Source organism: Phacochoerus africanus, chromosome 3 (genome assembly GCF_016906955.1).
Source record: "Phacochoerus africanus isolate WHEZ1 chromosome 3, ROS_Pafr_v1, whole genome shotgun sequence".
NCBI classification, from domain to species: Eukaryota; Metazoa; Chordata; class Mammalia; order Artiodactyla; family Suidae; genus Phacochoerus; species Phacochoerus africanus.
Window position 1 is genome coordinate 52,880,619 of NC_062546.1, and position 16,118 is coordinate 52,896,736.

Here is a 16,118-nt window from a genome sequence, read left to right on the forward strand (position 1 = left end):
AGTGAGGAGATGACCCCCCAGGACTGAGGAGGTGACCACCAGCAGCGCAGAGATGACCCTCAGGATTGAGGAGGTGACCCCGAAGAGGCGAGGAGGTGACCCCCAGGGATGAGGAGGTGACCCCGGTCCCAGCTGGCCGTGGTCTTTAATGACTTCAGATCAAGTCTGACTGTGAAATGGTCATTCAGCAGATCTGAGCTGTACAGGAAGTGACAGCACTGCCCCCCCCCCAACCCCTGCTTGGAGCCAGGGCTGGCCTGTTGGACCGGCCCTGAGTGTGGCTCTGTCCCTCCCCCTGCAGAATGGCTTGACGCCCCTGCATGTGGCTGTTCATCACAACCACCTGGACATCGTCAAGCTGCTGCTGCCCCGGGGCGGCTCTCCGCACAGCCCTGCCTGGGTAAGTCCCTTTTGAGTCCGCATCCCAGGATGACACCCCTCGAGGAGGGTTTGTGTTTTCATTTTATTTTCGCTTGGGAAGCCTCCCCTCCCATCCTGCAATGCGATGGCTGCTCTCTGGGGGCTGGGAGAGGGGCGGGAAGTGGGAGACACTTCTTAGCCCAGGGTCACCTGGTGGAAGGGAAACTCGTTTTACATAACTCATGGTCCCCCAGACTGATGTCAGAGGTCACGTACAGCACGTTCTCCAATTCCGGGACAAGGGCCAGGCTTGGCGCATCTTCAGGGCTGAGGGTGAGCTTGCCAGAACCTGAAAGCAAGGAACCAATCTCGAATGTGAATAGTCTCCCCCATATCTGTTTCCCTGTGGAGTTCAGGCTCTGAGATGACGCTGTTTCTGACGTAAAATGTGACACAGTGATGCTGGCCGCTGAGATGCTCAGAGCTGTGGGTGCATAGCCCCTGAGGAACCCAGGGGTGTAGGGAGCAGATGGGGCTTATGCAGGAGCGGACTGGGGAGGCAGGGGATACAAGGCACAGGGATAAAGCTGGACTCGAGGGTCACTTTGGGGGACAGGCTGCCCCTCTCTGGGAGGACAGGGTGCATAGGGTCTGTGAGGGGTAGGGGCTGTACAGAGAAGGGTGGAGGAGAGGGAGCAGGGCTCGGATGCCAAGGACACATGTGGCCCCTGAGCTCACCATTAGATGGGCAGCCAAGACTCAGAAGAAATGGAGATAATTTCTGGATTTGTGAGAGAACAAACCCCAGTGCCCAACCCTGCAGCAGGAGGGAGCCACCTGGTAGTTCCCTGTGTGGTTCCAGCCACACCTGCCGACTTAAGTGGGGACCCTGGGAAAATCAGTGCCAGCCTTTAGTTTACCCTCCCTCCTTGGGATGGGCGCTCATCTGAATTTCTGAATTTTTGCTTTCTTTCTTTTTAGGGCTACACTTGCGGCATATGGACATTGCCAGGTTAGGGGTCAAATCGGAGCTGCAGCTGCCAGCCTGCACCACAGCCACAGCCACGTGGGATCCGAGCTGCATCTTCAACCTACACAGCAGCTCACGGCAACACCAGATCCTTAACCCACGGAGCGAGGCCAGGGATTGAACAGGCATCTTCATGGATACCAGTTGGGTTTTTAACCCACTGAGCCGCAGGGGGAATTCAGGATGCTCATCTGAATGGTAGAGCATCACTCTGCAGCAGACACAGCGTCTCCCAGACACCCACTCTCCTTGGACTTCGCTCCCCGGGCGCCCACATCACTGTGTAGACAGCCCACAGCCCTGCTAGGACGTGACTTACTCCTGCCTCTAAAAATAAAAGGCTGGACTCCCCTCCTGTTCACCCGCCTCCTTATAGAAAAGAGATCGGAGCCAGGCTCATGATATTTAAAGAGAGCTTTATCCAAGCACAAACCCTGTACAGATGGGTTTTGTTTCCATGGCAAAAAATAGTTTCCAAAGTAGTCTGGCAATTTTGTGGAATTTCACATGCAAATCTCTCTGCACCCAAACCAAACCCGCCCCCTTTTAATTTCGATGCTAATGTTGTTTGAACATTTAGGCAGATCTCCCTCCAGCGTGCACATTCCTGTGGATGAGCTCATTTCCTTAGGAAAGAGGAGCCTTTTGCTGGCTCACATCCCTCCCAGACCGAGTCTCCCTGACTCGCCTGCCTGGCTGCCCCCTGTCCTTGTCACCTATGGAAGGTCATTCGTTCCTTGTAGTCCTTCCTCTTGTGGTGGAAGCTCAGAGGGGCTGGCCATTGATCTGAGGTGGGCAGTAGCTCTCGTGTCTCAGTTTTAACTGGGGCCACGTGGTAGCCTAAGCCTAAGATTCTGTTCTTGCCAGCAGCGTGGACCTTAGCTGCCCAGTGGCCTGGACTCCCGATTGTACTAACATGAGTAACTGCTCTAGTTGAAGTCCTTTGTACCATGAAAGAAATCCTGATAGGATTTCTGGTGGCTCATCGGGTTAAGAATCTGGCAAAATCACTGCTGTGGCCCGGGTTCAGTCCCTGGCCTGGGAACTTCACAGGCTACAGGAGCAGCAAAAAAAAAAAAAAAGAGAGAGAGAGAGAGAAAGAAACAAATCCTGGAGTTCCCGTTGTGGCGCAGTAGTTAACGAATCCAACTAGGAACCATGAGGTTGCGGGTTTGGTCCCTGCCCTTGCTCAGTGGGTTAAGGATCTGGCATTGCCGTGAGCTGTGGTGTAGGTTGCAGACATGGCTCGGATCCTGAGTTGCTGTGGCTCTGGCGTAGGCCGGTGGCTGCAGCTCTGATTCGACCCCTAGCCTGGGAACCTCCATATGCCGTGGGAACGGCCCAAGAAATAGCAAAAAAAAAAAAAAAAACAAAAAACCTAATAATCCTTGTTTCCATGAAGGGAATGGAAGGCAGTCTAGGGTCAGGTACCAGGCATCTTAGATGTTTAGCTGCCTCACCCCATGTCATCCTGACTTGGGAGCTTGTTACAAATGAGGAATCTGGGAGTTTCCATTGTGGCTTAGCAGGTTAAGAACCCGACATAGTGTCCATAAGGATGCAGGTTCAGTCCCTGGCCTTGCTCAGTGAGTTAAGGATCCAGCATTGCCACAAGCTGTGGTGTAGGTCACAGAGGTGGCTTGGATCCCGTGTTGCTGTGGCTGTGGCCTAGGCTGGCAGCTGCAGCTCTGATTCGACCCTAGCCTGGGAACCTCCATATGCCTCAGGAGCAGCCCTAAAAAACAACAACAACAACAAAAACAAAAACAAAAACACTAGAATTATCTTACATAATTACTCAACGAGTTTGATATTTATTATTCCATTTCATTCTTCGGATAAATGACAGCTTTTCATTTCCTCACGAAAACCACTTTGCAGGAGAATCTTACCCTGTCCCCCAGTGCTGTAAAACTGGGATTTTACTATATTGGCGGCCCCCCTTTTTTCCTGCTTCCTTTTGCTGATCAGTGGACCTGGCAGAATCAGAAATGTCGGTTTCCACAGTGAGACCGTGGCTGGCAGCGGGGATTCAGGTCTCCAGCAAGGCCAGGAGAAAGCTGGCCGTGGTGGGGAGACCATATGCCTTATCCATCTGCTCTGGGGCTGGGTGGGCATATGCTTCGAAAGTCCTGGGTCCTGCTCAAAATGTGGCCGCCGGTAGCACCATTACCTGGACACTTGTTAGAAATGATGCAGCATCCCAGAGTCCCCTGGCGGCCTAGTGGTTAAGGATCTAGCATTGTCACTGCTGTGGCATAGGTTCGATTCCTGGCCTGGGAACTTCCACATGCCGTAGGCGCAGCCAAAAAAAGCGAGAGAAAGAAAAATGCAGAGTCCTGGGCCTCCCTAGAGCTTCTGAGTCAGAATCTGCATTTTAACAAGATTCCAAGAGGAATCACACTCCATCCAAAAGAACCTGGAATCTGGAGTCACAAGGCCAAATTTGGCTTCTCTGTTGTTTTACTTCCCATGGGACATTAGATAAGGCACTTAGCCTCTCAGTGAATTGGCTTCCTTATCCACAAAGTGGGGATAGTAATAAAAACACCTGCCTTGGAGTTCCTGTTGTGGCTCAGTGGATAAATTCGACTAGTATCCATCAGGATGCGGGTTCGATCCCTGGCCTTATTCAGTGGGTTAAGGATCTGGCGTTGCTGTGAGCTATGGCTCTGGCCAGCAGCTGCAGCTCCGATTGCACCCCTAGCCTGGAACTTCCACGTGCAGAGGGAATGGCCCTAAAAAAGGGGGGGGGGAGGGCAAAAAACCTCCACAAAACACATGCCTTACTTGCTGTAGGCGGTTGCGGTAAAGCTCAGAAAGAGTAATGCGGGGAGAAGTGGTTTCCAGCAGTGCTGACCACAGTGGGCTGTCACCTGTCCGGAGTGGGACACAGAGTTTGCTCCTGAGGGGAAACCACATGCTGCTTCCTTCACTGAGAAAGTCTTCCTCTCCCTACAAAGCGGGGAAGGAAAGCAGCCAAACAGACAGTACACATGACATTGCTGATTTACTGTGGGGCTGGTTTCCTTCATTTCATCGTGGACTTAACACGTTTATTACTTTTATATCTTAATTTTCTAAAGCACCTTGATGATTATTATCATGTTTGATCCATTCAGCAACTTTAGGAACAAGTAAGATGTCACTATCCACTTTTTTGTTCTTTTTAGAGCCGCACCTGCAGCCTATGGAAGTTCCCAGGCTAGGAGTTGAATCAGAGCTGCAGCTACCAGCCTACACCGTAGCCACAGCAACTCGGGATCCGAGCCACGTCTGTGACCAACACCACAGCTCATGACAACGCCGGATCCTTAAGCCACTGAGCAAGGCCAGAGATCGAACCGGCAACCTCATGGCTCCTGGTCGGATTCGTTGACCACTGAGCCACGATGGGAGCTACGGGGTTCTTATTTCAAAACAGAAGATATGGGAGCTTTTTGTTTACTTAGGTACCCAGCCACTAGTTGTTCCCTAGGCTGCCTGGCTGAATCCTAGCATCTGCTGTGGACGGGGTGCCTAGCGGTCAGCAGTTTGTCAGAGCGAGATAACAGAACAGAGATGGACAAGACGGGGACAGGGTCCTTGCTGGCTCTAGGGGGTTCTCCACATCAAATGGAGATTCAGTTGGTTTGTTTGTTTACTGAAGGAGCGCTCCCGGGTGACACCAGCCCTGCTCAGTGTCCAGTAAGCCAAGAACCTGTCCTCCTTCCCCCACCCGCTTCCTCTGAAGGGAGGCTCTGAAACGTTCAGCGTGTGCTCAGCTGGTCAGCTCAGCACTCCTGTGACCCAGGCTCCGGTGGCTCTTCTCTTTCAGAATGGCTACACTCCCCTGCACATCGCCGCCAAGCAGAACCAGATGGAGGTGGCCCGCAGCCTGCTGCAGTACGGGGGCTCGGCCAATGCTGAGTCAGTGCAGGGCGTGACACCTCTCCACCTGGCAGCCCAGGAGGGTCACGCCGAGATGGTGGCCCTGCTGCTGTCTAAACAGGCCAACGGCAACCTGGGCAACAAGGTAAACATGCATCTGCACTTGTGCCGTGGACTCCGTCATGGTGCGGGTCAGTGGACTACACGCTGCATCTCAGTACTATGCACCTGCTGTGAGGCCAGGTTCTGAATCAGGTGATGTGCACACACATGCGTGCATGCATGTGTGCGTACGTGTGAGAGAGAGAGGGAGAGAAAGAGAGAGGGAAAGAGAGAGACAGAGAGATCCTTACAACAGCCCTGAGGAGGTTTTATCTCAGTTTTATAAATAAACAGGTTCAGAAAGGTTGCTTATACCAAGACTGCAGGACTCGGAGCCTACCTGATGCCAAAGCATTGGCTGGGCCTTTTCTAATTAGCATCTCAATCTACAAAAAAGATTGATATTGTGCTAGTGTGCACATACCCACAAGATCCCTGGAGCATGGCCATCCTCATGAGAAAGCTGTGACAAGGACTCCAAGAATCTGGTGCTTTCCTGCCCAGCTGGATCCTCTATCCTTTTTACAGCACCCAGCGCTGGCTGGGACGCGCCGAAGGCAGGCTGCGTTTAAATGGCACACTCTGCTTCACAATGTGTTTTCATCTGTTTTCTCAAATGAGCCTTCCTCTGGCCTTGAGATAAGTCCGTGATGGCCCCTATTTTCTTGAGAAGCAAACGGAGGCTTTGAAGCTCATCTCGAGTCTTGGAAATAGGGAATGTTACCATTGGAAAGGACCACCAAGTTCATCTAGTTCAGAGATCAGCCAACTACCGCCTGGGAGCCAGATCTGGCCCACTGCTTGTTTGTATCAGTAAAGTTTTATTGGCACACAGTCACGCCCATTCATTTACATGTGGGCATAGCTGCTCTCTCCCCATTCCTGGCAGAGCTGGATAGTTACAACAGAAACAGAAGCCTAAAATATTGATGATCTGGGCCTTAACAGAAACTGTTACTGACTTCTGGTTTAGTCTGACCACCTCATATTTTGGTTAAGGGTGTGGAGGCCCAGAGCAAGGAGGGTTTGGCCAAGGTCAAACAAGGAGGGTCAAACAAGATCACACAGCTGGTGGTGGGGACTGCAGAGCCAAGTTCAGTTCCCACACCTCGGTGCCCTTTCAGGCTGGCCTGGAATTGTTTCCTGACTCTAAGCTGATACAGTTCCTTTCCTTTCCAGAGTGGACTCACTCCCCTCCATCTGGTCGCACAGGAAGGCCACGTTCCAGTGGCCGACGTGCTGATCAAACACGGTGTCACGGTGGATGCCACCACCCGGGTAAGGCTGGCAGCCCGCACTTTGTCTGCGTGGCTCCCCCTGTGCCCACAGCTCTGCCCACTCTGGTCTCCCCTAATCGTCAAGGAGTTTTGAAGCCCAAGCACCCAGAGGCCCTTCTCTGCCACTTCCTAGGGCAGCAGTGGCATTAGAGGGCACTAGTCCAGTGCTTTCCAGTGGGGAGCTTAAAAAGGGGGCTAAACTTTGAGCCTGTGTAGTGAGGTGAGACAGTCCTCTCCATGTTTCACCATGATTCCCAGACCTTTCTTCTACAAGCAAGGTGTCAAAATGCCAGGCTTCCCCAAATGCACTCGAAAAGTCAACCCCCGTGTATTCAGGCACTTGGCTAAATGCAGGTCAGCATTCTTTGAGCCTGGGCGGGCGGGCGGGGAGGGGCGGGGGTGGTTTGAGGACACCCCAGTGCCCAGCACACAGTGGAATCTGCCTCGGGCATCTGCAGATGCTGTAAGAGGCAGGAAGGGAGAGCGGGGGTGAGCTGCGGTGTGAGGGGACATATGTGAACCACACAGAGCACAGACCAGGGAGGGGGTGTTCCCATCAGATGGAAAGCGGAGGCTTCCTGGAGGAAGTGGCATTCTCTTCCTTTTCACCCCATGGTAACTGTATTTTTTTTTTTGGTCTTTTTGCCATTTCTTGGGCTGCTCCCACAGCATATGGAGGTTCCCAGGCTAGGGGTCCAATTGGAGCTGTAGCCCCCGGCCTACACCAGAGCCACAGCAACGCGGGATCCGAGCCGTGTCTGCAACCTACACCACAGCTCACGGCAACGCCGGATCCTTAACCCACTGAGCAAGGGCAGGGACCGAACCCACAACCTCATCATTCCTAGTCGGATTCTTTAACCACTGCGCCACGACGGGAACTCCTCCCACGGAAACTATATTTAAAGGAAGGGACAAAGCAACAACCCCTCCAGCCCTCCAGAGTTCCACGGGAACACCTGTCCAAGAGTGACCTTGAAGTCTCGCTGTGAAAAACGTAGAGACCTATTTTATCCTCAGCTGCCTGCCACTTCAATGGAAATCTGCTTAAAACCCAAGAATGTTCTAGATCTTTGAGGCTTCTCTGGCAGGGTCTGGTTTAGTCTTTCAGGGCTCAGCCCTGAGAAATCCTCTCCTATGAGTTAGAACTGGGGGGTCCAGAAGACACCCTATCACTTCAGCCTGCAGGGTCTGGGTCACGAGGGTGTCTGCGAAATTCCCGTTGTGGCTCAGCGAGTTAAGAACCCAGCTAGTATCCATAAGGATGTGGGTTCCATCCCGGCCTCATTCAGTGGGTTAAGGATCTGGCATTGCCACAAGCTGCGTGTAGGTCACAGTTGCGGCTTAGATCTGGCATTGCTGTGGCTGTGGTGTAGGCCGGCAGCTGCAGCTCCAATTCAATCCCTAGCCTGGGAATTTCCATATGCCCCAGGTGTGGCCCTGAAAAGAAAAAAAAAAAAATGGTGTCTGTTGGGGAGCACTAGCTCCCTGGGAGTGCTCAGGAGCCCCAAGAGCCTTGGTTTTGTCGCCCTTTGGAGGGAGCATGAAAACATTTTGCAGAATAGCTGCCTTGACAATTCGCTCCCATGCAGCCAAATCTCAAATGAATGAATGGCCAAAGCCCACTCATGGCAGGCAACGGCCACTTCCTATAAATTTTATTACATTGCAGCCCAGGGACCCAGGCCACCACTTGGGGACTTTCTCAGTGGGACTTCACCTCTCTAGAGGAAATACGCCTGCAAATCCGCTCTTGTTCGGGTGGGCAGTGAGCTCCACACCACTGTCCCTCCTCACCTGAGTCCCCTGCCCTCGCAGGGCCTGCTGGCGGGTCCCTCCTTCTGGGACTCACCCCTCCTGGCTTCCGTCACAGGGATCTCTCCTGATTTCCCCCCACTTCTTTGCTGTTCCCTCTTTTCGGATGTCCCTCTCACAATGGCCTCCGTCCCTGAGCCCCACTTTTTTCTCTCCACACTTATCCTGGGTGACCTCGCTCCCCTCCCAGACTTTAAATGCCCCCCACCGCTTAGGCCCCCAGGTACCTCCTTGTAGTGTGGGTTTTCTACTCACCTCCTTGACCTCTCTGGCCCTCGCACTGCACTTGTCCGACACCGAGCCCTGCTCCCCAACCCCTCCTGCCATCATATCCAGTGGGGACGGCTCCTGAAGACTTTGCAGAGGGCTTTCATCCGTCCTTTTTTTTTTTTTTATTAAGGTATAGTTGACTTTTAATGTTGTGCCCATTTCTGCTGTAAAGCAAAGCGACTCAGTCATACATACATGTGTGTGTATACATATATACATATATTCTTTACTTTCTTAATTTAAAATTTTTTATTTTTATTTTTTTGCTTTTTTTATTTTTTTTTTACTTTTTTTTGTCTTTTTGCCTTTTCTAGGGCCGCTCCCCCGGCATGTGGAGGTTCCCAGGCTAGGGGTCTAATCCGAGCTCTAGCTGCCGGCCTACACCACAGCCACAGCAACGCGGGATCCGAGCCGCATCTGCAACCTACACCACAGCTCACGGCAACGCCGGATCCTTAACCCACTGAGCGAAGCCAGGGATGGAACCCGCCTCCTCATGGCTCCTAGTCGGATTCGTTAACCACTGAGCCACAACGGGAACTCCAAAAATTTTTATTAAAGTCTAGTTGATTAACAATGTTGTGGCAATTTCTTCTGTATAGCAAAGTGACCCAGTCATACATATACATATATATTTTTTTTATATATATAAAATTTGAAAAGTAAAGAATAGGTATATATATATATATACTTTTTTAATTTTTAAAATTTTACTTTTATTAAAGTCTAGTGATTTACAGTGTTATGTCCATTTCTGCTGTACAGCAAAGTGACCTAGTCATACGTGTATACATTCTTTACTTTTTTATTTGTTTTATTGAAGTCTGGTTGACTTTCAGTGTCCATTTCTGCTGTATAGCATATTGACCAGTCGTATATATATATATACACATTCTTTTTCTCCCCTCTCTTCCATTGGAGTCTACCCCAAGATACATTCTTTTTCTCATGTTATCCTCCATCATGTTCAAGGTGCCTCATTAGCGCGGTAGGGAAGGGGGTGCATCCATCTTCTCTTAACTTCTCTTATTGCGAGGATTTCATGGCCACCCAGCTCAAGACGCCCTGCTGGTCACCCTCTCCCATCTCTCACTTTTCAGATGGGTTACACTCCACTCCACGTGGCCAGTCACTATGGGAATATCAAGCTGGTGAAGTTCCTGCTACAGCACCAGGCAGACGTCAATGCCAAGACTAAGGTACAGGGTCACCTGAGACCAGTGCCAGATTCCGAGGCAGCCAGGGTCACTCTGGGTGCACTTGGGGCTCTGCCACCAATCTTGGCTTTGACGCCTGAGGAAGGATGGTAGGGGTGGGTAGGGCTGCATTTTTTATGTTGCTCGTAAAAGATATACGGGCCCTGTGGCGGGCAGACAGTGCTTTCCCTGGCAGCTGCCTAATCCTGCCACATGCTTCTCTGTTTCCAGCTTGGATATAGCCCTTTGCATCAGGCAGCTCAACAAGGCCATACGGACATTGTGACACTGCTTCTCAAAAACGGTGCTTCCCCAAACGAGGTCAGCTCGGTGAGTACCCGATTTCAGAGAACTGCTCTCACAGGGCAGCCCCTTGACCAGAAGCACTCAGCATGTCCTGCTGCATGCCTGGAGCCTAGACGGGCTGCAGCCCCAGCTACACCCCCTCCCCGCCCCCGACATGGCATCTTAGGATTCATTCCTCCTTCTGGAAGACTGAAGGTTGTCCTTGTAACCCTGTTTACCCTCCCTCTGTTATTTTTGTTTCAAGATTGTCAAAACCAGAGTTCCCTCTGTGGCTCGGGGGTTAAGAACCCAACCAGTATCCATGAGGATGCAGGTTCGATCCCTGGCCTCACTCAGTGGGTTAAGGATCCAGCACTGCTGTGAGCTATGGTGTAGGTCACAGGTGCAGCTCAGATCCAGTGTTGCTGTGGCTGCAGCGTAGGCCTCAGCTGAAGCTCTGATTTGACCCCTAGCCTGAGGACTTCCATATGCTGCAGGTGCAGCAGTAAAAAGAAAGAGGAAAAAAAAAGATTGTCGAAACCCTTTCTAAAATCTGTGAAGTTGCTTTCAGTGTGGTGCGAGTGAAGAAAACCAATGTCTTGGGGGGGGGTCCGTGATGTTTGGGGGCCCAGGGTCTTCAGCTGGTATCCCTGTTGAGTGTGAACCAGACCAAGTGATTTTCAGGTGCATAGATGACCTTCATGCTGCTTCTGGCTTGGAGAGGGTGTGGACCTTGGAGTGTAGGCGCAGTTGCTGCAGCTGTAGGCGAGGATGAGTCTGCCCAGGGCACATCCTGGGACTAGAGAACTTCAAGGAAAATTTATGCCTCATTATCCATTTAGTTTCCCTCCGTTCTTCCTTTTAAAATCACAGTAGAGAGAGGAGTTCTCTTGTGCTCAGCGGGTCAAGGATTTGGCGTTGTCACTGCTGTGGCTCTGGTCACTGCTGTGGCTCAGGTTCCATCCTTGGCCCTGGAACTTCCACGTGCCCTGGACACAGCTAAAAAAAAAAAAGTGGAATTGTATGCTGTGAAGAGCCACTTCCCACAGCCATATCTGGTGCCTCCCTGACCCTGACCTTCCTGCTGGCTCCCGCTTGGCTACTCTTGACTTTGGCGTCCAGATCTCCCCTGGTTTCATTAAAGCTCCTGCACCCACAGTTGAAGTTTGTTTTTTTTTTTTTAAAGTTCCCAGGCCAGGGATTGAACCTGCACCACAGCAGCGACCCGAGCCATGGCAATGACAATGCCGAATCCCTAACCTATTGCACCACCAGGAAACCCCCAGAGCTGCAAATTTAAGCAGCCTCCTCTCAGACCCACCCCTCTGTGGGCAGCCTTGGGGACACGCGTCAGGGCTCACACGTTACAGGGGTCTTGGTCTCTGTCCAGGGGGCGGGTCTGATCTCACCCTCCCTCTACTGTCCTTCGCAGAATGGAACCACGCCTCTGGCCATAGCCAAGCGCCTGGGCTACATTTCTGTAACAGACGTGCTCAAGGTTGTGACCGACGAAACCAGTGTTGTGGTACGTCTGCTCCTGCCCTGCACCCCCACCCCAGACACACACAGCCTGACGGCAGGGCCCTGTGGGGCACCCCGGGAAGTGAGCGTGTTCTGGGGTCCCAGGACTCGCAGGAAACTCAAAACCTAAGGAGCTGGAGGGGAGGGGGGGGGGATGTTCTCCATCAGGCGGAGCTGTGCTGCCACCTAGTGGCCAGAGGAGGTGCGGCCGAGACCAGACCTAGGGGGTGGGGGGCAGGGGTAGATGGGGTTGGGGCAGGGACCGGGCATGGGGAGAGGCTGGTGATCCTAAACCCCAGAACGCCTCTTAGCTCATTTTCTTCCTTTGGGACCATCCTTCCTTTGGGCGGATGGCTGTGTTTGGGTTGAATTCTTTGCTTTTTCTCATCTTAGTTGATCAGTGACAAGCACCGGATGAGCTTCCCTGAGACGGTGGATGAGATCCTGGATGTCTCTGAAGATGAAGGTACTGTCTGGGATTAACACCAAGTGAGGTCAGAGGGGCTGTGTGGGGCTCTGAACACCCCTGGGTCCTCCCAGGACACTCACATTCTACTTTCTGACTGAAGCCAGACAGAGCTGCTTTCTAGAGATGTCCATTATTGAAAATACTCCTTTAATGTAATTTTAGAAGGAACTCTACATCTCAGAAATTAAAATTAGAAAAAAAAAGAGTCCCCAATGTGGTTCAGTGGGTTAAGAACCCGACTAATATCCATGAGGATTCGGGTTCGATCCATGGGCTTACTCAGTGGGTTAAGGATCAAGCTGTGGTATAGGTTGTGGATTCAGCTCGGATCTGGCCTTGCTGTGGCTGTGGTGTAGGTTGGCAGCTGCAGCTTCAATTCGACCCCTAGCCTGGGCACTTCCATGTGGGGCAGACATGGTCCTAAAAAGAAAAAAAAAATAAAATATAAAAAATCCCAGGCAGTTTCATAAATATATGTTGCTGCATATACCATACACAGAGTATGATCTACTCAGATCAACTCTCAGAGCCATAAGAACTGTAATAAAATTCTACCTGGTGTGTTTCTTGTACTTTGATTTGATAACAAGTTGTTTTATTTAAAATCTCAGAATTCCTTTTCATAAGCTGTTCTTCTGACCACTTCATGGGTCAGTCAGCTTGGGGCTGTATACACTATGAAATTACTATAGTTTGGAGTTCCCTGGTGGCTCAATGAGTTAAGGACCTGGCGAAGTCACTGCAGCAGCTCCCGTCACTGCTGTGACACAGGTTCTATCCCTGGCCCAGGAAATTCCACCTGTGGCAGGCATGGTCAAATAAATAAATAAATGACTGTAGTTTCAACTCCTGTGAGTGGCGGGGTCCTTGTAGCGTTTTCTGCCCCAAGTAAGCCTGTCTCCTCACTTAACTTGGAAGAGAACCCTCTGGATATAAGAAGGTGGGGCTGGACTGCATTACCTCTCTGGCCCCTTTCCTCTTGGTAATCCATTGATGGTGTAGCTTCTTCAATGAGATGGTGAGAGTATCGCCTTTGATAATGTGCCTCTCGCTTGAACTGACTTCAATCCTGTCCTTCCTTAAACTTGGCTCTTCTTTGCTTTCCAGGAACTGCTCATATATCTATAATGGGTATGAACCACTTTCTGTTCCCCGTGGTCTTTTCTCACCAGTGCATTCCACCCTAAGCAGTCCAAGCTCTCACTAATCCATCCCTGCTTTCCACCCTCCTCTGACGGCTAGCAATCAGAGCTTGACTAAAGCAGGACATTTCCACCCGTAAGATCACGCCCCGGGCGGGTGGCTCCCTCCCGCCATGTCTGTGTTTGTGCCCACGCCACTGTGTCTGTGATCATAACTGCATGAGCTGTTGTGACTCCATCCCCGTCGGCTCCAGATCACAACGCCAGGACACTCACAGCTGGGGGACAGCCGATGACCCTGCAAGGTCAAGGGCTCCAACTTCAGTTCGAGGAGGAGACGAGAAACAAAGAGGCGGTCTGGGTTATAGGCAGAGTTTGAACCGCCCAGTGATAGTCTTAGGAAATGATGAGGTTTCATCCCCTTGAACCTTTCAAGATGGATGGTTTTGGTTCCATGGTGGTTATTCACCTCCTGCGTGTGGTGTGGAAAAGGACAGAAATGCCTCTTTCTTTGGTGTCACTGCACACCCGCAGGGCTATTTTGAGGTAGAACTTGGCCAGGCAAAAAAAGTTCTTTCCATAGTTCCCATCGCGGCTTAGCGGTAACAAACCACGAGGATATGGGTTTGATCCCTGGCCTCGCTCAGTGGGCTAAGGATCCGACCTTGCTCTGAGCTGTGGTGTAACAGGTCTCAGACGTGGCTCGGATCCCGTGTTGCTGTGGCTGTGGTGTAGACCGGCAACTGCAGCTCCGATTCGACCTCAAGCCTGGGAACTTGCATATGCCACAGGCATAGTCCTAAAAAGAAAAAAAAAAGTTCTTTCCCATTGTATTGTTTTCCTCCTCCAAAGCCTGGTGCAGACTAAGATGTCAGGGGTGGCTGCTGTGCACCAGGGCTAGAGGATATTGCTCATGGTCCCCTTCCAACATCACAGACCTTGGGAGCAAGCATTGAAAGGAGGAGCAGGAAAAGCACTTTTAAAAAAGAAAGCGGGACTCTCCATCCTGTCACTCACTTAAACTTGTGTGATTTCAGGGGAAGAACTTGTGGGCCTCAAGGCCGAGAAGGACTCCAGAGATGTAGACGAAGAGAAGGAGCTGCTGGACTTTGTGCCGAAGCTGGACCAAGTGTAAGAAACCCTCGGGGGCGAGGGTTCGATCCCTGGCCGGCACAGTGGATTAAGGATCCGGCGTTGGTGCAGTTGTGGCATAGGTCGAAGCTGAAGCTTGGATGCAACCCCTTGCCTAAGAACTTCCATATGCCATGATAGGGCCATAAAAAAAGAAAACTGCTCACACCAGGGGAGGCCAAGGCCCACTTCTGGAACCCAGATAGGATTCTGGAGCAGGGAAGGTCCCAGGAGGGCCGGGCCTGGGTGTTCCAGGACAAGGACAGAACAGTGGTCCAGCATCTTAAGATAAGCCAGCCCCATGCTGGGAGCACCGGCAGGGGGTGGGAGAGGGGAGGGGCAGAGACCTCCCCTAAAGCCTGAATTCTCCCCAGTGTTCCTGCCTCCTCTCACTCAGCCTCCTATCCACATCACTCCCCACCCCCCATGCTCTCAGCTTCTCACCAAAAATTCCACTGACAGAGATTCCCCTTAAAAATGGCTGCCATGGAGTTCAGCAGTCTGCCATTGTGGCTCAGCAGGTTAAGACCCCGACATAGTGTCTGTGAGGATGCAAGTTCGATTCCTGGCCTCGCCCAGTGAGCTAAGGATCTGGCGTGGCCATGAGCTGCAGCGTAGGCTGCAGACGTGGTTCGGATCCCATGTTGCTGTGGCTGTGGTGTAGGCCGATAGCTGCAGCTCCGATTCCACCCCTAGCGTGGGAACTTCCATATGCCACAGGTGCGGCTCTAAAAAGAAAAGGAAGGGAGTTCCCATCGTGGCGCAGTGGTTAACGAATCTGACTAGGAACTATGAGGTTTCGGGTTCGATCCCTGGTCTTGCTCAGTGGGTTAAGGATCTTGTGTTGCCGTGAGCTGTGGTGTAGGTCGCAGACGCGGCTCGGATCCCGAGTTGCTGTGGCTCTGGAGTAGGCTGGCAGCTACAGCTCCGATTAGACCCCTAGCCTGGGAACCTCCATATGCTGCAGGAGCACCCCAAGAAATGGCAAAAAGACCAAAAAAAAAAAAAAAGAAAGAAAATTGCCAAAAAAGAGGGGGTTATTATGGAATTATATGAAATCATGTGTGTGAAACTTTTGAAAATCATAAAGCATTTAAAGAACCTTTCATCCAATTTTTTAAAATTTTTAATAATAATAATAATAAAAACTGTTACCAAGTTTGCCCACCAAGTTCTCAGATGCCCACCGCATTCCTCCATGAGCTGATCAATTAGGAAAAATCCACAGAGGGTCTGTGTCTGCCTGAGGTGTGTTTCTCATCCCTCCCTATGATGCTGTGAGACATTCCGATGTACATCTTTTGTCAATGAACCTAAAAGTAACAACTTTGCGAGTTTCCCGCTGTAGCACAGTGGGTCAGTGATCCGCCTTGTCTTTGTGGAGGCACCCCTAGGCCAGCTCAGTGGGTTAAGGATCTGGCATTGCTTTGACTATGGCATAAGTCACAGCTCTGGCTCGGATTCAATCCCTGGTCTAGGAACATCTATATATACTGCAGGTTTGGCCGTAAAAGAATTTTAAAAATCTTTTTAAAAAGTGACAACTTTGTAGAAACACTGAGCCCTCAGTGTTTGTCTGAAAAGACAGACATGAGCCAGCTTGGTCCCAGGGCTTGTACAAAACAGGGCAGTGGAACAAGGAGAAGGGAA

The 16,118-nt window shown here is 51.3% G+C and overlaps 1 protein-coding gene across 6 annotated transcripts in view; it reads left to right on the top strand.

The window, feature by feature from the left end:
• ANK1 (ankyrin 1) overlaps positions 1-16,118 on the top strand; it is a 113,691-nt gene that overhangs the window by 59,819 nt on the left and 37,754 nt on the right. For 5 of the 6 annotated variants that reach the window (XM_047771804.1, XM_047771807.1, XM_047771802.1 and 2 more), the window contains 9 exons: positions 302-400; positions 5,208-5,405; positions 6,542-6,640; positions 9,825-9,923; positions 10,152-10,250; positions 11,638-11,730; positions 12,120-12,192; positions 13,303-13,326; positions 14,375-14,468. In XM_047771804.1, coding sequence (XP_047627760.1) covers positions 302-400; positions 5,208-5,405; positions 6,542-6,640; positions 9,825-9,923; positions 10,152-10,250; positions 11,638-11,730; positions 12,120-12,192; positions 13,303-13,326; positions 14,375-14,468 — 878 coding nt within the window. The remainder of the gene's footprint in view (positions 1-301; positions 401-5,207; positions 5,406-6,541; positions 6,641-9,824; positions 9,924-10,151; positions 10,251-11,637; positions 11,731-12,119; positions 12,193-13,302; positions 13,327-14,374; positions 14,469-16,118) is intronic. The other variant, XM_047771803.1, reaches the window with a different exon arrangement.